Raw genomic sequence first — 23,285 nt, forward strand, 5'->3', positions numbered from 1 at the left:
ATTAACTAATTTTAGAAGTATGTAATTTTAGAAGTATGAAATTTAGAAGTATGTAAATTTAGAAGTATGTAATAGAGGACATATATCTCTATAAACATATCCATAATGCACACTGATTTGAAATCTTATTTGATTGCACTAGAACAGATTCCACACATGAGGTTACCTGGACTTCTAAGGAGTCTATGGATAGATTTGGTTAATCCTAAAAGAATTGCATGTTCATTGAAATATGATTGGTTCATTTTGTAAACATGGTGGGGCTATAAAGAGGAAAGACACTATGAAATATGAATCTCTAGCCATCTTACCACATGCCTCTCTTTTGGAACAATATCATGAATATATATATTATTTTCTTTATGGTTTTCCCTCCCTAAAAGCAAATTTACTTATATGTAAGGTTATGACTTTGGAGAGCATTTATTATTCTCCCTATTTTTTTTCAATCTCTATTTAAATAATATGATCAGAGGCTAACTAGGAGATGCAATCAAACTGTCACTAGGAAAAAACAGACTAATCAGCAGTTCAAGCAAACCCTGACAATAAGGCCTTTCATCTTGGTCTAAGCCCAGAACACTTCTCTGAACTCTTTGAAGTACCCACTTGGGAGATTGGGCGGGGAGAATAAGGAGCAGAGTTAAAGCACAAACAAAAAAACAAACCTAAAGCCATCCCTCTCCACTGCACATAGGACCTAACCATTTACTTTTGACTTATTTTTTTTGTGTACAGCTGAAATTAAATGATTTTTTGTCTTTGATATTGATTTTTCTTTTGAACTTCAAACTAACTGCTATTGTGTCCGAAACTGACCAGCCAGGACCCTCTTAACCACAGTGATTGGCACAATTGCTATTTCTGGAAATCATTTTAAAGAAGGTTAATGGTAATTTGAAAAGAGCAGTCTGGAGAATAATCACAACCACAGTGAGGCAAGAAATTTGAAGACAATTACAGAAAGGTTTCCCTTCTATATTGGCTAACGGCGTTCCTTCCTGGGAGCTTCCAATGCTGATGAAATTAGAGATCTAATTTTTATTTTTTGAGGTAACTTAATCTGTTTGTGCCTTATTTTCTTTGCCTATAAAAAGACATCTGTCTTTGAGCTCCAGTCCCTTCTAATTAGAATTATAGCTTAGCATAGCCTGGCACTTAGTGAGTGCTTAAGAAATGTTCATTGCCTAATGATTACAGAATCCTTTGATCCCATAATTCCAGGTCCAGGACTCTTATCTGCTTTTCTCTCCTGTCCCCCTCTCTCTGGTTATATAATTATAGTTATTTCATCTTTTTGTCATAATGATTACTCTTCACATCTTCAAAAAATATATTGCTCTTTTCTATATTTTCCCCATTTTCCCGCATCTTTCTTACTTCAGAAGTCAATATAATAGTCTCATAAGGTACCAAAAATAATGGGTCGTTATTATATGCAGTTATCATTCTCCATATTGCTAGTGCTGAATTTAGAAATCATAATGGTCCATGATCTAAACCAACTGTTTAAATGAGGAACCAGTAAGCATTCTGGTGCCTACTTGGTGAGGCATTAGTTTTACAAATACAAAAGCAAGAGAGTCCATGCCCTCAAGATGCTTAATCCAGTGGGTAATACATATCCATTGTCAAAAAAATATTAGATTAGGAGTCAAATCAGAAATATGAAAAGTCATACATATCATATCCATCCTAGTACTGGGTAACATCTTTAAAAAGGCAACAAATAGCTAGGTGGTACAGTGGATAGAATATTGGACTTGGAATCAGAAAGTCTTGTCTTCTTGAGTTCCAATCTGGATTCAAACCTGTACACATTCTATAATCCCTGGGAAAGTCACTTAAACTTGTTTGCTTCAATTTCGTCATCTGTAAAATGAGCTGGAGAAGGGAATAGTCACCTACTTTAATATCTTTATCCAGAAAATTCCAAATAGCAACTATTCCAGTATCTTTGCCAAGAAAATCCCAACAGGATCACAGAGTCAAATGTGATAGAAAATGTCAGAACAAAACCAACAAAAAATGGACCTTTTTGATCAAAAAGAAAAAAAACACAGTAAATACACAGATATATACTGATTTTTAGAAGCTAGATTTGGGAAAACACATGACATTTATCCATACCAATAAAGTATTTGCTTGTTAGTAATCAAAGCAGAATATTTGGAAGCAAAGTACTATCACTCTGAATATATTTTATCAGTTTTTTCAGAGTAAACAAGCTGTGGTGAAAGCAATATTTATTGACCTATATATACATTGGTAGTTGTGTATTCTATGTTTTCATTTGAAGACAAATCTTAAAATCATGAGGAAATATTTTACATCAATTTTCTTGTATATTTGAAACTTTCATGTCTTTTTAAATGCTAGTTTAATAACACCAGTTGAAAAAAATTTAAACATCTCCATAACTATTTCTATTTCATTTTCAGGAATTTGCTGCTTTGACAAAAGAATTAAATGCATGCCGGGAGCAATTGCTAGAAAAAGAAGAAGAAATTTCTGAACTTAAGGCTGAGAGAAACAACACAAGAGTAAGCATGAAGTACACAGAACGATTTTATCTTGTATTTGAATTGGTTTCTTTCCCTTGATTCTTTGCTAAGCAAAGATTCCCATAGACTAAGAGAAGGGCGAAATAAACATTTATATGGTGTCTATTATATGCCATTAGCTAGAAATTTCCCTTTTGTATTTTAGTATTATAGCTCTTACAATCTTTAATTTTATCCTCACTACAAGCTGTAGGGATTTTCATTATTTCCATGTTAAAGATTCCACTGTTAGTAAAAGTGTTTGAGGCTGGTTCTGAACTGAGGTCTTCCTGATTTCAGCCACAGCTCTTTATGTACTATACTATCAGTTGCCTCATAGAAGTCCCAGACAATCATATGTGCCCTTACCAGCTTAAAAATGATATCTGGATTTTTAAAGATCATGTGACTATGCACATACTATTTCAAAATTTAACCAGTGACAAGAATACTGAAATGCTTTCAGGAGATGGGTGTTCTAGGTTTCCCTCTCCTGTTTACTGGTTACATCTTTTGGGGTTAAATTCTATGCTTACTAAAGTTCCTCCCAGTTCTCATTTTTTATGGCTTTATGGGGGAAAAATAAAATTGAACGTAGGATCTTCTTTAAGAAATAGGATATTTCATCATTATCACTGTCTAACAACACTTTTTGTCCTCACATAAGAGAGAAAACAGTTGCATTTCTTTTGTCAAGTCAACAAGCCTTTATTAATTACCTGTTATGTGAAAAGAACTCTGCTAAGCAGTGATTATACAAAAAAAGACAAAAACAATTCCTGCCCTCCAGCTTTACTCAAGTAGACTACATACAAGCATATATATACAAATAAGTTGTATATGGGTTAAACATAAAATATTCCAGTCCTTACTCTATAAACTCACTGCAGTTACCTGATTGTAGGAAAGCAAAGTCATCTTAAGTATAGGCATTCAATTCCAGTATACAGATGGAAAAAAATTTTTCTTTTATATTTTGAGCGCTGTAGCTATTACAAATAATATCCAAGAAAATGAATATTATGAATAAACCATATCTTTTATGGCTGGTCTTAGAAAAGATATGAAGTAAAATAAAAACATAACTAAATAACCATTGTGCTTATACTAGCAGTAAAAGTTCCCTCTATGTGCATAATGTTTATGTGATCAGGATCCATGTATTTCCTTAGGCTTTTATCCAAGAGGTAGCATGGCATAGTGAATAAAAAGTAGACTTTAGGATCACAAAGACAAGTTCAGGTCTTATCTCTGAGATATACCCAAGCATATACATACACACCCATTCCCACATATATACACACATACATATATAATGTGCATATATACCTATATGCATATATATATACATATTCATACATATGCACACATATACACATGTGTGAGTACTAATTGTGGAAATCTGGTTGAATTACTCAACCTTTAAGTGAGCTATAAAACTCTTTAAAATTATAAGGTGTTAACCTATATTAGTAGTCACTCCATCTAGAAGTTTCCTCTGTCAGTGAGATTATAATTATAGTGTTTTTCCCTGTGTCCATCTCTGTGATCTTATCAGATATTTGAAAATAGCCTATGTTCTTTGCATTTGCCTGGCATTATAAATGTGTTCCTAATCATTGTTCCACCTTTCTGTTCAACTCAGAAAATTATGAATAAATTGCCCACATATAAAATGTTATCCAGTATCTTCTTTTATTCTCTCCCCCCATATTTTGGAAATCTTATAGTCTCTTTACCTATGTCTTGATATCTACCCGATTCATCAGATTCTGAGTCTCTCTACTGACTGCTACCCTAATTCCCACTGCCATATCCTAAGTTTTTGACCTTTAAATAGAGCAAAGCAGACTTAGAAGGATTACTTCTTTTTTTTTTTTTCATCTGGGTTTTCTACTTTTTTTTTTTAATAACTTTTTATTGACAGAACCCATGCCAGGGTAATTTTTTACAACATTATCCCTTGCACTCATTTCTGTTCTGATTTTTCCCCTCCCTCCCTCCACCCTCTACCCCAGATGGGGAGCAGTCCTATACATGTTAAATAGGTTACAGTAGATCTTGGATACAATATATGTGTGCAGAACTGAACAGTTCTCTTGTTGCTCAGGGAGAATAGGATTTAGAAGGTATAAATAACTCGGGAAGAAGAACAAAAATACAAGCAGTTTACATTCATTTCCTAGTGTTCTTTCTTTGGGTGTAGCTGCTTCTGTCTATCCTTGATCAATTGAAACTAAGTTAGATCTTCTCTTTGTTGAAGAAATCCACTTCCATCAGAATACATCCTCATACAGTATCGTTGTTGAAGTATATAATGATTTCCTGGTTCTGCTCATTTCACTCAGCATCAGTTCATGTAAGTCTCACCAATCCTCTCTGTATTCGTCCTGCTGGTCATTTCTTACAGAACAATAATATTCCATAACATTCATATATCACAATTTACTCAACCATTCTCCAATTGATGGCCATCCATTCATTTTCCAGCTTCTGGCCACTACAAACAAAAGGATTACTTCTTCCTTGAATATCTTATTTTATGACAACTTTTGCTCCCGGGTGTTAGTCAGATGGCCCCAAAGTAGTTTTTTCATTCATTCATTCAACTAGGATTTGTTCTAGGCACTGGGGTTAAAAAGATAAAAATGGAAAGTCCCTAATTCCAGAAAATTCTAGTTTTCATTTTCTTGGGAAAAATGTACATATACAAAGATAAATAAATATAGAATGTATCTAAGAAAATAAAATATAATTGAAGGAAAGTGCACTAATGCCTAGGGATATCAGGATGAGCTTTTTATATGAATTTGTGCTTGAATTAGGCATTAAAATGATATCTAGCACTTACATGGAACTTAAAGGCACTATAAAGATGACAAAATAAGTTATAGATATTCTTCCATTTGATCCTCATAATAGCTCTAGGAGGTAGGTATTATTACTACCCCTATTTTATAAATAAGGAAATGTGGGTATACAGAGAGGACATTTCACAGAGGCAAGATTCAACTCAAGATTTTGGGACCCTAAGTTGATCAATGTTATTGTACCATTCAGCTGGTCAAGAAAAATTAGGAGTTCTAGGAAGTAAAAATGAGTATGTATTTCATGTCTCTGTAAAGACTCAGGAATGGAAGATGGAATGTCTTCAATGTAAGTGTCACATGTAGGAGACAGCAAAGAGAACCAGATCTGCTGCAACTCATCCTGTGTGGAGAAACACACACATTAATCAGTCTAGAAATTTGACTGGAATCAGATTTTGTAGACTTATAAATTCAAACAGAAGAGTTTTTCTTTTATCAGGAAGAGAGAATTGTCAAGAGAGGAAGTGAGTGACATGATCAAACATGAACATTGAAAATCAGAACAAAATTAGTGTAACTCTATTTCCCTATGATCTTTCATATATCACAGAAAGGTTCACCTTTCTCAATAGGTCTCAGCTTGACTTGCTATGATGTATGAGGTCATGAAGAGTCCCTATGACTAAATAACTGAAAGACAATATGCATAAGATCAGTAAATAAAGTTTTTATGACAAAATACATTCTAGGAAGGAAAACATATTTAAACATATATATAGTGTTCTTGTTGGTTTTCTGGAGGTCTCTGGACCAGCCTTCATTTCAGTAGAGTAATCACCACAAGAATAGCCAGGTGTTAAAATCCAAAGTCTAAATTTTTTTATTACCTCCTTGCCTGAGGCCTGGCTAGCTTTCTTGAAGGCTTTTTGGAGTCTTGGTTTCAGTGGAGAAGCAAAGGAAGAGAGCCTGCCACCAAGGTGGTGTGAAATGGAGTGAATGAATCTGACTGAGTTTGTCTCAGCTTATATGCTCTGTTTTAATTACATTATCATAGGTGTCAATCTTATAGAACTATAGTAAGTACTAAGTACATGTACTGAACTAGAGAACTATTAAGCACCAGGCTAAACTAGATAACCATTGTATTATCAATTCCACTGACTTAACACCTTGTAAGAATGTTTGTTTTAAGTACAGATCTGGCTCATAACACACACACACACATACACACACACACACACACACACAAACACACACATACACACACAATATATATATTTATACATATATATCTCTATCTCTATCTAGATATATGTGTATACACATATATGCATGTACCACAAACATATACATGTGTGTGTGTTTTTAACATAAATCTAAAAGTAAGATAAAAGGCAAAATGGTCTCATTAAAGGTTCCAGCAGATACACCTTACATTTCTTTCAGTGGCCAGATGCAGGTTATCCAGTCAGAGTGACTTGACTTCTTCAAGAAACAAAGTCTCCTTTACTGTCATTACTTATTTTGGGTATCTAATCCCTGTTGTCCAGTTTTCCCCTTTTTCTTTTGTTTCCAAAGCACTGCGCTGTTTTCTCTGGAGAGAGACAGAAGAAAAATATGACAAGACAAAGGAGTATTTCAGCCTTTTCTGTCTTAGCAATTATTGTCCTCCCATGTACACCAAATAGTGATCGGTTTGCTTTTTAGAATCCCTTTCTCATCATGATTTTAAAATTATTCATGCCAGTTTTGTTGTACTCTGCTTTCCTTGGAATCAAAATTGGAGGAAAAAATGAACATTCAATTTTATTTAGAATTGAGAAAAGACCAATGAGTACAACTCAAGTTGGATTAAGATTAACAAAGAAAATCCTTTGCTCTCTTAAATAATGGCTTAATAATTAAAGAGGTTATTTTTAAGGGGGAAAAGGAAATAGACATGTTCTTTTCTAAGATGAAAGAGGATTATAACTAAAACTCTTAGAGCAATAGAATCAAGACAGGTAGTGAAAAAATCTATATTTTTATCTTTTTATCTCCCTTGTTAAATGTTGAAGAAATTATTTAATTACATTCAAAATATTTATTTATTTATTTATTCATTGGTCTGGACCTGTGTTTTTTATCCCATTGAAAATACATTTACCAAGAACCCCCTACAAATTAAGTGCCAAGTTAATACCAAGTTTAATCTAGTCCTTCCTAACCCTGAACTCTTGAGTTCATCTCTTTCTTCATTATGCCATTTTGTCTTTTATCTTGCTTTTAAGTTTATGTAAAAAAGAAATCACATGTATATGTGTATGCACATGCATGTATGTATGTATATGTATATATCTATATATGTATAAATGTTTTCCTTCTTAGAATATATTTTGTCATAACAATTTGATTTACTGATCTTATGCATATCGTTGTTCAGTTATTCAGTCATAGTGACTCTTCATGACCCCATATGCTATAGCAAGTAAAGCTTTCTATCCTTTGTTGTCTCTCAAAGTCTATCCAAGTTCATATTTGTTATTTCCATGACACTATTTATCCATCCCCTTTTCTGCTAATCCCTTTTTCTTTTTTCTTCATTTCCCACATCAGCATCTTTTCCAATGAATCTCAAAGTATTTAAGATTCAGCATCAGTTTTTGGTCTTCTAAGAAATAGTTTGAATTCATTTCTTAAAATATTGATTGAATGTCCTTGCTATCCAGGAGTCTCAAAAGTCTTCTTTAATATCATAATTTGAAAGTGTCAGTCTACAGGACTTAGCTTTTTTTATAGTCCAATTCTCATAGCCATATGTTGCTATTAGAAAAACTACAGGTTTAACTATATGTAATTTTGTTAGCAAGGAGATGTCTCTTCTTCTTACTATGTTGTCCAGATTTGCCATGCTTTCCTTCTAAGGAATGTCTTTTTACTTCATAAATGGAATTGCTATCTGCAATGTGATTTTCCAGTCCAAGAATATAAAATCTGAAACCTGCTTCCATTTCTTTTCACTTTGTCAGGAAGTGATGGAACAAAGTTGCCAATATCTTAGTTTATTTTTTATTAAGGTTCATGCAGCTTTTACACTTCTTCATTCACCCTCATCAAGGGGCTTCTTCATTCTCTCCACTTTATGCCATCTGCTGGCATCAGCAGAGAATACTGATCAGCAAAGAATGGTATCATCTGCTTAACTGAGATTGTTGATATTTCTGTCAGAAAGCTTAATTCTGGCTTTTGATTCATCCAGTCTAGCATTTCACATGATATACTCTGCATAAAAGTTAATAAGGCGACAATATATATTCTTTTTGTACTACTTTCCCAATCTTAAACCAGTCATTGTTCCATGTTCAGTTCTAACTGTTGCTTCTTGTCCTCCATATAGGTTCCTCAGGAAACAAATAAGATGATCTGGTACTCCTATTTATTTCTTTGAGGACTTAATACTTGATATTTTCATTGTTGCTTCCTGAAAACATAGCCTATGTAGGGAATGCCTACCTAATATTGTCAACCTAATATTGTCAAACACAATAATGTTTAGCACCTTTACTTATAATACATATTATTAACCTTTACAGATCTATGTATGAGTGAAAATTCTTATTTATATAAACACATTCTTGAGGTGATAAGACCAGTGATGTTCAGAAGATGACCCTCAGTTAAACACTTTTTGTCCTATAACAATTGTCCTGTCTTTGATCTCTTACCTTATCTCACTTTTAAAAAGAAAATATTCCTTGCTTTCATTCCCACTATATATTCTATCGTCAAGATTATAAAGCAGCCCTAACTTTCCTAATAATTTTTGTATTCCTTTTCTTTCTGCATATTTTCTCTTTAAATTCTTTTTGTCAGCAAACATTTATCATACAATAGATGGATGCTTATCTCATAGATAGAGGAACTAACAACTGGGTGGGGTAGAGTGGAGGTTAGAAGAAATCTCCTACAAAAAAGTGAAATTTGGGCTGTCTTGAAAGAATACAAGGAAATTAAGAGGCCAGAAGGAAGGCACTAGACAATTCTATCTGTGGAGTATATCCAGTATAAAGGCCTGCAGATTGAGGAAGGTCTGCCATATGTAAAGATTAGAGATCAGTGTTCTTGAATGTCAGCCTATGGAAGGGGAAGTTATATAGGGAGCCTATAAAGTGACAATGTAAAAAACATTAAATGTCAAACAGCAGAGTATTTTATTTTAATCTAACAATGTTAGAAACTTTGAGCTTATTGATCAGGGAGAAGATAGGATCAGCTAAGTAAAAAGTGGATTGGAGTAGAGAAAGACAGCACAGGAAGACCAATTAGAAGATAATGACAATACTTCAGGTGAAAGGTGATAAGATTCTAAAATAAGATGATAATTGAGAATAGAAAAGGAGTATATGTATGGGAGACATTGTAAAAGGTAGAAACAAGATTGTCTTTTCTCTTCTTTACCTCTAGAATCTTACATGTCTTTTAAAGGCCCACTTAAATGAACTGAACCAGCTATGCCCAGAGAAAGAACTCTGGGTGATGACTAAAAACCATTACATTGAATTCCCAATCCCTATATTTATGCCCACGTGCATTTTTGATTTCCCTCACAAGCTAATTGTACAATATTTCAGAGTCTGATTCTTTTTGTACAGCAAAATGACGGTTTGGTCATGTATAAAAAAATTAAAAAAAAAAAAATAAAGGCCCACTTAAATGCTAAGTCTTCCAAGAAGATAATCAATAAAGGTCTTCTTCCAATGAAATAATTCCATATTAATGAATGAAAAAGTGTTAAGTACTTGTTATTCATAATCTTCGGAAAATACTGTCAATGGAAATATTCTGGCAAAGATACTAGATTGATTTGCTATTTCCTTCTCCAGTTGATTAAGGCAACCAGAGTTTAAGTGACTTGCCACATTGACACAACTAGTAAATATCTGAGGTTGAATTTGAACTCATGTCTTTTGGATTCCAGACCGAGGCCTTTTTTCTACAGAGCCATCTAACTGCCTCAAGTAATTAATTCACAATGTAGTGGCAGCTTTGAGGGATGATTTCAAAGATAGGAAGACCTGAATTTAAGTCCCATGTATAATATTCAGTGTAAATCATTTACCATTTTAATAATTTAGGCAACTTTCCAAGAAGTAAATTTCAGAGAAGTTGTTGACCTGCAAGAATTCCTGGAAATGAAATGAAATCACAAAGCCAGTGAAATCACAAGTCCTTTCCCTATTTCTGTCCTTATATACCAGACTGTGTTAAGCACTCTAATGCAGATATAAAAGTCAGAGAGCCTGGAATTTACATTATAATGGGGAAGATAAAAATAACACTAATTCAGCTATCATGGAATGTATATTATGATTATCCATTTAGGACATACCTTATCCTTCCTACTAGAATGGAAAAATTCCACAAAAGATTCAGCCAGTGTCTTATCTAAATTCCATTTTTCCTCAAGTTCCCCATATATGGCTCTGCAAAGTCAGACTAAAAAAAAGATTATTAAGTAATAAATGATTGATTACCATTCCTTTTCATTAGATTGCCATTCCTTCTAGTTAAAGAAAATTCTATTTTAGTTCTTATTCTTTAAGAAAAAAAAAACAAAAGGTAGTTGTAGTGGTTATGATTCTGAGTGATAATTTTGGAAGAATCTATAACCACAAAATGTATCATCATATACTTCAATGATTGATAGTGATTTACTTTTCTCATTTTCTTTAGTAGAGGAACTTTAAGTGGAAGCTGAGGGCAAGAATGAATGTCTGTTCCAATTGCTTAAGACTATCTTTTCTTACAACATACTGATATATAGAAGAATTAACATATAAAGGAGTGAACATATAAAAAGTAAATAGTAACATTGTCAAACACATAGTGATTATGGAGTAGATACGAAATTCAGTTTGTTACTAGAATATCTAATTGTTGCAAGAAGTTGCAAACTATAAAACCAAATTGTCAACATTCCTTCCTCCTCTTCCTCCTCTTCCTCCACCACCATCACTGCCACTACCATCATTATCCTAATCAACTATAAAGAGCTTACTTTGTCCTAGGCACTATACAAACACTTTATAATTACTATTTCATTTGATCTTTACAACAATCTTGTGAAATAGATGCTATTATTATCTCCATTTTACAGATGGGGAAGTTGAGGCAAACAGAGATTAAGCATTGCCCAAAGTCACACAGCTAGGAATTAAAGTCTAAGATCAGACTTAAACTTTCTATCTTGTGACCTGGTGCTTTTATTTAATATTTTTCCAAGTATTCTTGTCACATATATTTGTTTAATTAAAGCTTTTGTGATACAACATTTTTATCAGTTATTTATTAATCTTTATTTCTTTTCTTATTTATTCCCTCTCCCCATTGAAAACAAAAAATGAATATCCTGACAACAAACCTGTATAGTTCATCAAAACAAATTTCTACATTGGTTCTATCTAAAAATATGTGGCTTATTAAGTGAATCACCTCTTTGGCAAGATATGGGTAACATGTTTCACCTATATTATTTCAAAGTTGTTTTCTTTTTAAAAATATTTATTTAAAACTTAAAATATAAATTAAGAAAAAACAAAAGAATAAAAGGAAAATAATAAACACTATTGTCATGTTCTGCAGAACTTTTGGGAGAGTTCAAAATATATGACAAATTTTCATTTTAAGAAAACATAGTAATAGAAGACATTATATTCATGACTATTCATCTTTTCTTCTTTGTGGATCTTTTGTCCTCTGCCGTGCATTTTTTACTTTATTTGTCCTCTTTCGTTGTTGCCATGTCCCATAGGCAGGCTACATGTAAGCATGCATGTTTTTCTGTATACATACACATACATATCATTTTATTAAGTAATGCATGTTCTTTGCCTAACAAATTGCAACCAGACTTCCTCAGATTCCAAATACAGGAGAAGACAGTCTTTTATACATTAAAAACAATCAAATAAGGCCAATTAATTTAAAAGAAAGTTATCTTATTTTTAATTGGATGAATGATTAGGGACTTTTCAAATTAAGAGGTAGAAACGTTCAAGTCCTTGAATTAAAAAAAAAAAAAAAGAGGTGATCTATTCCCCCCCACCAAGTGTCTGCAGACAGTCAAAGGAATATGGAAAGAATAATTGATTGATCAGCCTGGGTTAAGATGTATAGGTTGCTTGTAAAACTCTGCATCCACTCTCTGGATCTGACTGAGATTCTGGTCAGTAGATCCCTGGTTACAAGTCTCTAAACAGTAGGAAGAGGTGGTCCAGTTAACTATCCAACCCACAGGTAAGGGCAAGATTCAAACAATATAATATATATTTTTTTCTCCCAATTCTCCCAGATAAATAAAGTTTTCTCACAGAACAGAAATTGAATTAAAACTCATAAATGAATAGAAACTAAGTTAGCATCAGAACTGAGTCACAAGATGAATCAGTGTGGTTTACTTAGCTGCTGCAATGAACAACTTTGCTGTCCCCAGTTCCCTCACATTCCTTTATACATTCTGTAAGTCCATAGTGTATATCTTTGTGATATATTGCTATAATCTCCTTTTTCAAATCTTATTAAATTTTTGCATCTATATTCATTAGGAAAATTGGCCTATAGTTTTCTTTCTATGGTTTTAACTTTCCCTGGTTTAGATATGAAGACTATATTTATGTCATGAAAGCAATCTGTTGAAATTTACTCTTTACTTTCTATTTTCCAAATAATTGGTATTAGAATTAATTGATTTTTGAGTATTTGCTAGAACTTACTTGTAAATTTATCTGGACAATCCGATAATTGTTTTTAAGGAATTCATTGGTGACTTATTCAGTTTCTTTTTCCAAGACAGAGTTGTTTAAGTATTTTATTTCCTTTTCTGTTAAACTGGGAAATCTATTTTTTTGTAAGTACATGACTATGTCACTTAATTTTTCATTTTAATTGACTTTTAATTGAGAAAAATATCTCTGAATAAGTGCTTAAATGTCATCTTCATTAGTGGTGAATTCATTTTTCCATTTTTTTAATAGTGGTAATTTGATTTTCTTTTTCCTTTTTTTTTAAATTAAATTAAGCAGTTTTTTAAAAAAAAATTTCCTCCATAAAATCAGCTCCTAGTTTTATTTATTAGTTCAATGTTTATGTTTTTATTTATTTATTTTTACTTTCAATTTTATTGTCTTCTTAAGGAGATCAGAATGACAAAAGTGAGGGGAAAAAATTAAGCTTAATTTTATTTTTAATGATTGTGTATTCTTTCTCCTTTGGTTTTTTTTTTTTTTTTGGTTACATATAAATGGGTAATATTTAATGAACTAAAATAAAATGTATTTTAAAGAAAGAAAATATTTGACAGCAGGAGAGCATTGAAATTAGAATAAATCAAAAGTGATCCTGTAGAAAGTGAAATTTTAACTGAGACTTAAAGGAGATCAGGAAGCTAGGAGGCAGAAATAGGAAGAAAGGGCATTCTAGACATGGGAAAACATTGAAATTGTATTGAGCTGGGAGATGGAGTTTCTTATTGGGAAGATAAGAAGCAGAGCATTGAATGGAAGATTGTATGAAATTGGGAGCATAGAGTTTGGTAATAAAGTATAAGATAATTAGAAAGGCATAATGAAAGAGCAGGTTAGGAAGACAGATTTAAATGTCAAACACATACTACTTGGCTTATATCCCAAAGAGATTTTAAAGAAGGGAAAGGGACACAGCTGTATGTGCAAGGATATTTGTGGCAGCCCTCTTTGTAGTGGCTAAAAACTGGAAACTGAGTGGATGCCCATCAATTGGAGAATGGCGAATAAATTATGGTATATGAATGCTATGGAATATGGTCATGTAAGAAATGACCAGCAAGATGATTTCAGAAAGGTCTGGAGAGACTTACATGAACTGATGCTGAGTGAAATGAGCAGGACCAGGAGACCATTATATACTTTAACAACAAAACTACATGATGATCAATTCTGATGGACCTGGCCATCTTCAACAATGAGATGAACCAAATCAGTTCCAATAGAGCAGTAACAAACTGAACCAGCTACACCCAGGGAAAGAACTGTGGAAGATGACTATGAACCACTACATAGAATTCCCAATCCCTCTATTTTTATCTGCCTGCATTTTTGATTTCCTTCACAGGCTAATTGTACACTATTTCAAAGTCCGATTCTTTTTGTAGGGCAAAATAACTGTTTGGACATGTATACATATATTGTATTTAACTTATACTTTAACATATTTAGCATGTATTGGTCAACCTGCCATCTGGGGGAAGGGGTGGGGGGAAAGAGGGAAAAAGTTGGAACAAAAGGATTCACAACTGTCAATGCTGAAAAATTACCTATTCATATATCTTGTAGATAAAAAGCTATAATTAAAAAAATGTCAAACACAGACTTTTATGTTTAATTCAGGAAATAATTGGGAACCACTGAAGTTTACTGAGTACCAAATGTGACTTGGTCAGATATGTATTTTAGGAAGATCCTTTTAACAATTGAATGGACCATGGATGATTGTGGAGAGAAACTTGTGGCAGGCTCAGTTAGAAGGCTAAAGTTATAATCTAGGTATGAGAAAATGAAAACTTGCACCTAGATGATGACAATATCAGAGGAAAAAAAGTGATGTATATGAGACATGTTAACTAGATAAGAATGAACAGACTTTGGTAACAGGTAAGGGAAATAACAGTCCATTTTTTCTTGGCAAAAATAATGGAGTGGGTTACCATTTCATTTTCCAGTGAATTTTTTTTGTCAGGCAATCAGAGATTGTGACTTGCTGAAGGTCACACAGCTAGAAAGTGTATGAAACTATATTTGAATTTAGGGCTTTCTGACTCCCAACCCAGTGCTCTATCCACTGAGCCAACAACTGCCTGAGAAATGTGAATTAATTGAAAAAAGAAATAAAAGGAGCACAAGAATGGGAGTAAAGAACAAAATAAAGAAGTAAATATACATACATATAAGCACACACACATACACATATATAATCTTACCAGGTTGGAGGGCATTAGCTTAAAAACCCCAAATAATAAACCTTTATATCCTTAATATCTGGGATCTTGAATGCTGAGCTTTTGAGACACGACTTATGATTAGAATAATTTCCTGCCAACTAAAGTAATTCTTTTTTCATTCTTGTACCACTAAATTAGATTGCCCCCAACACAGTTTCCTTATGTAATCTTCCATGGTGTGTGACTTAGATATATAAAGCCCTCATCTGTGATTTCAATCTTAATGTCAGTTATAAATAATAAAACTATAATTCTATCCATCTCAAGGGTCATAAACTCTAAGAGGAAAGCTAAATTGTGTTTGAAACATTCCTTAAAATGCATAGATAAAAGCCCCCCTCTTTTTTTCCTTTGAGCTAGAGAACCTTATTAAGATCAGCTATGCTAAGATAAATCCAGACTGTTATTATTACACCTGTGTAATTCTCCGTAGTTGGCACATTTGCCCTCATATAAATGTATGTCCTTCAATAATAGGTCATTTAATTTAATAGAAATTGAAACACAATTTCTGCTAGTAAGAGAATTGAATTCAATTCAACAAATACTCATTTAACATCTACCAAGTATACAGTAATAGCTTAGTTAATGAAAGTGATACATAATGATAGGAATAGTAATTATTATGATGACTATGGTTACTTGGAAACTTTTATTATTTTTTCTAGTATCACTTACATTTCCCAATATATCTGTCCATTCCAAGAAAACCATTCCTTATAACAAAAAAAAAAAAAAAAAAAAAAAATTTTTTTAATCAACAAATGTAACCAACAGTTTGAAAAAAGTCTGGCCTTATATGTATAATGTTATATTTACTTTATTAATACCTCATACCTCTCAGTGAACTAGCTTGATAACTGCTAATTATTGATATCTGCCCTCATACTGACAAATCTATGTTCCCACCAAAGGACTACCCATCAATTATATTTAGTTCCTTTCAGGATCTTAGAGATAAATCTGTATGCTCACCATATTAACTTTTGAGCTAACCATGATATCGTTCTGTTTACATAAAGCAAGCACACAAAATGATGAAATCTATGTCTTAACTGTACATATATATATATATATATAGTACATATATAGTATCATAAATATATCTATTTATTTATTTATACAATGATTTACTTGGTAATAAAGCCAAAGAAATAATTCTAACATCACAGGTCCTCAAATAAGTAACATCACAATTCATGTACAAGCCTATATCATGATGTCCCACTAATGCACTCATTTGCTGTGATAGCAAATACATATAGTCTTATTGAAACTTGACAGGAAAACACATAAGGAAGGAAAAAAATTGTGTACAGGGTAATTCAAAATTCTGGATTATAAAATTTAATGTCATTGGTCTCTTAAGGAACAGCTGTAATACCTTAAATATTTGGGGACTGGGACACTTGTTTGCTGGTGTTTATCACTACCCATTTGTTGTTATTGTTCAGTTGTTTCAATCATGTCCAACTTTTTGTAGCTCCATTTTGGGGTACTCTTTGCAAAGATTTTGGAGTATTTTGCCATTTTCTTTTCCAGCTCATTTTATAGATGAGGAAATTGAGGTAAACAGAGTTAAGTAACATGTGCAGGTTCATACAGTTAGTGTCTCAGTCCAAGTTTGAAAACAAGTCTTCCTAATCCTGCCACTTAGATGTCTCCTCTCCAACTAGACAAATACTTTAATCTTCTATTTTTGAACCAGTATTACATTTTCAGTATCTTTCCATTTATAATCACTCTTTGGGGGGAAAAAAGCCTTGGAAAAGAATTACACAATTGAATTGGCTAACAATTCCTTATAGGCTAGAGCAGTGCAAAGTTCCCCAGGCTGAACTCATTGGTTATTACAATCCAGTCCAGCCCATCCAGCTGTTCACTCACCAGGATTCTGTATCTTAGAATCAGAATGGAACTTCTTCCCACAAAAAAAAAAAAGAAAGAAAGAAAGAAAGAAAGAAAGAAAGAAAGAAAGAAAGAAAGAAAGAAAGAAAGAAAGAAAGAAAGAAAGAAAAGAATAGGAAGGAAGGAAGGAAGGAAGGAAGGAAGGAAGGAAGGAAGGAAGGAAGGAAGGAAGGAAGGAAGGAAGGAAGGAAGGAAGGCTAACTCTGGTTGACTCTCTCAGCCAAGTGGAGGAGCATAGCTACTTTATTCATTAAGATTCTTTTTCTTCCAATTAGACTGGAGGAACAGTCTTCCTGGATAACAAAGCAACTCTATTTCCTCTATTTCCTCACCTGCTTTTTGCTTTCAAACTAGAAGGAGGTGGTCTGCACAAAAACAAAACAAAACAACAAAAACCAGAAGCTTCTGTGTGGCTCCTCTATGGCTCTAAGTGAAATAGCCAATCAAGAACAAAGTATCAGCCATTTTATGGATTGTTATCTTCTTATAGATCTCACAAATCTATGTTTACCACTCCTTCTCTCCCCATGTTCCACTCCCCACCCCACCCCACCCCCTCACCTCCCCATCCCCACTCCCCACCTAGTTTCCTTATGCCCATTTTTGACCATTCTGGTTTTAGTCTTAATTCTTTGTTTCTTTCAATGACTTAAAATCTTGTTTTGTACTACTCAGTAGTTTTCAACTTTCATATTTGAGTTAAAAACTTAACAGATTTCCCTAATGAAATAAATGGTCCTTATTTACTCATCTCTGAGAGTCCAAAATAATTCAATAGTTTTTCATGTTTTCAGTGTTACTGTAACTCTTAAATCTTAAAACCATTACATGCAAACGGTCACAGTTCCTTGAAACTCTCATATTTCAAAACAATCCTCTTCAATCTGTATTTTTGAAACTGTGTTCACATATTAGCAGTTTCCAATAAAAGATTCTCTATTTAAGCTATGAAATTCATCACATAAAAGGAATCTTTTATTTTTATAACATAGTTCTTTTTTTCTCCCAACTTATCCAATTTAAAAATTGCTATCTTTATACACATACACATTTTAGGTTGTTTTTTTTTTTTTAATCAAAGGGAAGTTTTCTTACTTTTTTCAAATATTATGTTTTTTTATGAAAGGTTGTATCTTATATCCTCTGCCAGTTGATATAACTTTTTCTTTATGCAAAAGTTATTCTGCTTTAAAAAATATATTTTTATTACATAATTGTTGTAATTACATAATGTAAATTATTACATATGAAAAAACAGCAGTTTAAATGCAGTGCTTTATATATAAACAAAAGAACAAATTAATGACAAACCAGTTGTTAAGCACTTATTAAGCACTTATTACTGTTAAGTGCTGGCACTAAAGAAAAACAAACAAACAAGTTCCCTCTAGGAATTTGGATTCCCTGCTAAGTAGGAGATGTTTGGGGTGAAAGTTACAGGAATAGTAAATAGAGCTACTTGGGAGCAGATTGACAAACTCCTGGAACATTGTCAAGTATTCATTTTGTTATAGCTCCAGGATTACAAAAGGTAGAGGATAGATATCCAACCCTAAGGTGGTTCCTGAGAAGGAAGCTAGGAATCAAAATATTGTACTGCCATAATTTTCTCTACCTCTGAAAAGAATAGATGAAAAGATACTTTTTCATATAAATAATTTGAAGTTAAACTTGTTTATTATAATTTTATAGCATTTGGTTTCATTTGTTTGTTGTGGATGTTTTCCTGACTTTTTTTTTTTTTTTTTTTTTTTTTTTAGGGGTAGGGAAAGTATTCTTATGATTTTCATTGATCCAGCACTTAGCAAAATGCCTGGCACATTGTAGGGGCCTTCCCATGTTTCTTTGAATTCCTCAAATTATGTCTTTTTAATTATGTATTTAGTATCCCACTGCATTCCTCTAACTAAAAATGTTTCGCCATTCCTTAACCAATAAATATGTCCACCCTCCTTCCCTTCCCTCCTTGTCTCCCTCCCTCCCTCTCCTCCTCTCTCTCTCCTTTCCTTCGCTCCTTCCTTCATTCCTTCCTTCCTCCCTTCCTCCCTCTCTCCTCTCTCTTTACCTCCCTCTCTTCCTCCCTCTGTTCCTCCCTTCCTCCTTCCTTCCTCCTTCTTTCTTTCCTTCCTTCCTTCCTTTTTTATTCCCTTCTTCCTTCATTCCTTCCTTCCTTCCTCTCTTCTCCCTCCATCTCCTCTCTCTCTCCCTTCCTTTCTTCCCTCCTTTTTTTCCCTTCCTTCCTTCCTTCCTTCCTTCCTCCCTCCCTCTGTCTATCCCTTTCTCCTTCCTCCCTTCCTTCCTTCCTCCTTTCCTTCCTTCCTCCCTCTCTCCTCACTCCCTCTCCTCTTTCTTTCCCTTCCTTGCTTCCCTCCTTTCCTTCCTTCCCTTCTTTCCTTCTTTTCCTCCTTTCCTTCCTTCTTTTTCCTTCCTTCCTTCCTTCCTTCCTTCCTTTCTCTCTTCCTTCCTCCCTTCCTTCCTCCCTTCCCCTTCCTCCCTCCCTTTCTTCCTTCCCTTTCTTCCCCCCTCCACTTTTTCTCCCTTTATTTGATTGTCATTGCTTTCATCATAAAACACTTTCTCTGATTATAGTGCATCTAAGCCCATTTACAATTAACAATAGCTTGTTAGGCCTTCAGTGTCAATCTAATGTTGATAACATTTAGATATGAGAGAAAACCTGTACTATATTTTCTTTTGTTCCCTAACAATAGCTGTTACTGGAGCATTTGGAGTGCCTTGTTTCAAGACATGAGCGGTCACTAAGAATGACAGTGGTGAAAAGGCAAGCCCAGTCCCCTTCAGGCGTCTCCAGTGAAGTTGAAGTTCTCAAAGCCCTGAAGTCCCTGTTTGAGCACCACAAAGCACTGGATGAAAAGGTACAGTATGGAAAGACACTCATATTCCACCTCATTGTACTCTTGTAATCATGGCATTCTTACTTTTATCCACTGAAGTGCATGTTTTTCCTAAAATAAGTCATTCAAAGAGATTCCCTAAATGACGTGAAAAAATCAGAGTTTACCAAAGTCCTTGATATTCCAATAGAACATTATCCTATAGGCCTTTCATTGGTCTGTTATTTGTAACCTAGCAGAGTTGATCATACATAAAGTGAATTTTAAATTTCATAATGCTGGCCCCAATATCCTATCAGAACTTATGTATTATTAGAGGGTGTTTTCCTCCTCTTCTTATTCTTTTTCTTTAAAAAAAAAATGTTTATTTTAAGGAATGACTCTCTGGGAGGTAAAAGGCATAAGATTTCGGGGGAGATCTCAGCTATAAAAACAAAAGCTATCTCTGATAATCTAAAGAAGTTTAAGTTTCTTTCTTCCCTGATGGAGATCCTTCCCTAAAGGTTGCATTTCTTAGTTCTACTATTCTGTAAGACCTAGAATATATTCTGTAAAAGTCACTCCATGTAACTGAATTGGTAGAAAAAAACATGCTTTAAGGCATTTTTAAAAAGTAGCTTTAAGCTCTTTCATTTCTGTTGCTGAAATAAATTCTAGTGACATATATAAGCCAGTCTGAGTGTAATACCCTTTGGAGATTATTCAGGTTTATGGTCTGATTTCAATTTTGTAGAATTTAAAAGATTGAAGTTAAAAAAAAAACAAAAAACAAAAAACACTGTACTCTTGGCAGTTTTATAATCTCAGAATTTTTTTGATGTTTCATTGTGAAGTGACAGGTCATGACCATTCGATTTTAAACCAGTGATTATGCAGTGGTTTTATTCACTTTGTACCAGTGCAGATTTATTTGTTCTTTATTGATATGTGTATGCCTTCTTAGTCCTCAACCCACAATTTTTTTTATTTTTTCAGAAAGGATTTATGTACCAATATGTATCAAGATAACTATAATTTTGCCTTCTACATTTTTGAGAAATACATTTTATTTTGTTTTTCACTTTAAATGTCAAAGACAACTATTGGTTCATTAACATTTTTCATGTACCAGAGTTAGAGTTGTATCTAGCAGTCCCTGCTAGCATGTTTGTCAGTGTGGCAAAATTAGGCAGTAATATTTTTCTCTCCTGTCATTACTTAGTACTTTGTCAAATTCTTGCTTTTTTAGAAAGCATTTCTCCTATTTGGATGTTAATCAGAGTACCCAAGCTTCTTCCTTTTCCTTTCCTCTTTCCTTTCTCTCATTCTTTCCTATATTTCCTCTTCTCCAGTAAGTCAAATGATTTCGGATTTGTTAAGGATATTGTAAAGAAGATTCCTGTAAAAGATGAACTCATTGCACTTACTGGTCCTTTTCATCTCATGCGTTTTGTCATTTAAAACACAAAATCTACTTTGCAGGCTAATGAGCTATCTTAGTCATAGAACCCACTTCCCACATCTTACTGCATAATTCACATATTTTCTGTTCCAATTTATTTCACTCTCAGATGGACTAAGCTATCGCTTCTGACCACTGTATAGAATTCATAAAGCATGTTTTCTTTACATGTATTCTTTTCTGTTTGCTTTACCAAGTGCTTAACATAATGTCTAATACACAGAATGTGCTTAATATTAGTTATTAGTACTAGTTATAGTTAAGAGAGAGAATAGGAAAATAGTAGTTGTCTCAAGCATTTCCTTCTTTTCCCTCCAAAATATCACATTATTAATTCCCAGAATGCTCTCTATTGAGTCATTAAATTAAATGTTATAGCATTATTTTTATGTATGTAACATGCATATTTGTCAGTTTCTACAACTTTAAAATGAGGTGATTAGATTAGATGGCTTCTGAGATCCCTTCCAGCTCTGTAACTATGATACTATGCTACCATGTCATATTCTATACCAACATTCTACTCAAATACTTTATCATGTTGTGAAGAGGATCTTGAGTTCTCATTAACTGTTCCACTAGATTATAAACTGGCAGATTGTATAAATCAGGGCACACTAGTAAGTTTTGTGTCTAAGAAGAGTTCATCTAAGTTTAAGAAAGCTCATCCTTACCAAAAGGTCAGATACTGCAGAATCATACTTTTGCATATGGAAATTCATAAGAAAAAAACCTCATAGACTTAAAATTTTTAATTAATTAGCAAGTATTTAACAAGTTATTTGCTAAGTATATTGCTATTCACCAGATATATACATATTAGAGAGAATTTCTGCCTTTGTGAAACTTATTATAAAATTTACATTATAGTAACTATAGACAGTGCATTCAGAATTGGGGAAAGGGTACTTACAGTGATAAACTAATAAATCTTCAAATTGAGCAATATCCCATATGTTCAAAATTATTGAAAAGCCCAGTGGCATGAATGAATGAATAAAACATAATCACTGTTTTCAGGGTTTATTGGGCATCAAGTACTGAGTTAAGTGCTGTGGATAGAAATATCCAGAATGCTTCTGGTTACTTATTTTCAAGAAGGATATAATAAAATTGTAATTACTAATCAACTTCCATAAATGGATAGATCAAAAGAAAAGTTTCCATAAAAATGTTTTTAAAAGTTGAGAATTTTATTGTTTAGGGGAAGAGAAGGATTAGAATCTATTTTCATTTGTGTAGGGAACTAATGTGGAAACCTTTTTCATTGATGTAGAAAAGCAAATTTTCTGAAACTCCTGATGAGAAACCCCTAGACCAGTGTAAACTAGCATACTTATACTGAAATTAAAGCTTTAGAGAACTATTAGGACTGCTAAAAGGTCGAGTAAATTACCCATATCAAACATCTGTAGCAGTGCTATGTTGGAACCAACTTGAACTTGCTAAAGAAAGCAGATTGTTAAATTTTCAGTTTGAGCATTTATGCCTCAGAAATTGATTAATACTACAAATTAGAGTTTGTATTATTTTGTTGATTATCACAATGATGATAATAAAAGAATATTTTAGTAATAAATTAATAATAATTTTTAAATAAAATGATAAAAATATTCATGATTCCAAGTAAATTCTCAAGATGTGGTGATTTGTGCATAGCCAACATTTTTGTGTTTAATGAATTAAAAATAAAAGGGCTTTGCTAAGCAAAATAAT

The 23,285-nt window shown here is 33.1% G+C and overlaps 1 protein-coding gene across 14 annotated transcripts in view; it reads left to right on the plus strand.

Annotated features, from left to right (window-relative positions):
* Positions 1–23,285, plus strand: part of PPFIA2 (PTPRF interacting protein alpha 2) — a 678,249-nt gene that overhangs the window by 447,871 nt on the left and 207,093 nt on the right. For all 14 annotated transcript variants that reach the window (XM_031938557.1, XM_031938565.1, XM_031938559.1 and 11 more), the window contains exons 4-5: positions 2,442–2,543; positions 19,985–20,149. In XM_031938557.1, the coding sequence (XP_031794417.1) occupies positions 2,442–2,543; positions 19,985–20,149 (267 nt within the window). The remainder of the gene's footprint in view (positions 1–2,441; positions 2,544–19,984; positions 20,150–23,285) is intronic.

The sequence above is a fragment of the Sarcophilus harrisii genome, chromosome 5 (genome assembly GCF_902635505.1).
Source record: "Sarcophilus harrisii chromosome 5, mSarHar1.11, whole genome shotgun sequence".
In the NCBI taxonomy this organism is placed as follows: Eukaryota; Metazoa; Chordata; class Mammalia; order Dasyuromorphia; family Dasyuridae; genus Sarcophilus; species Sarcophilus harrisii.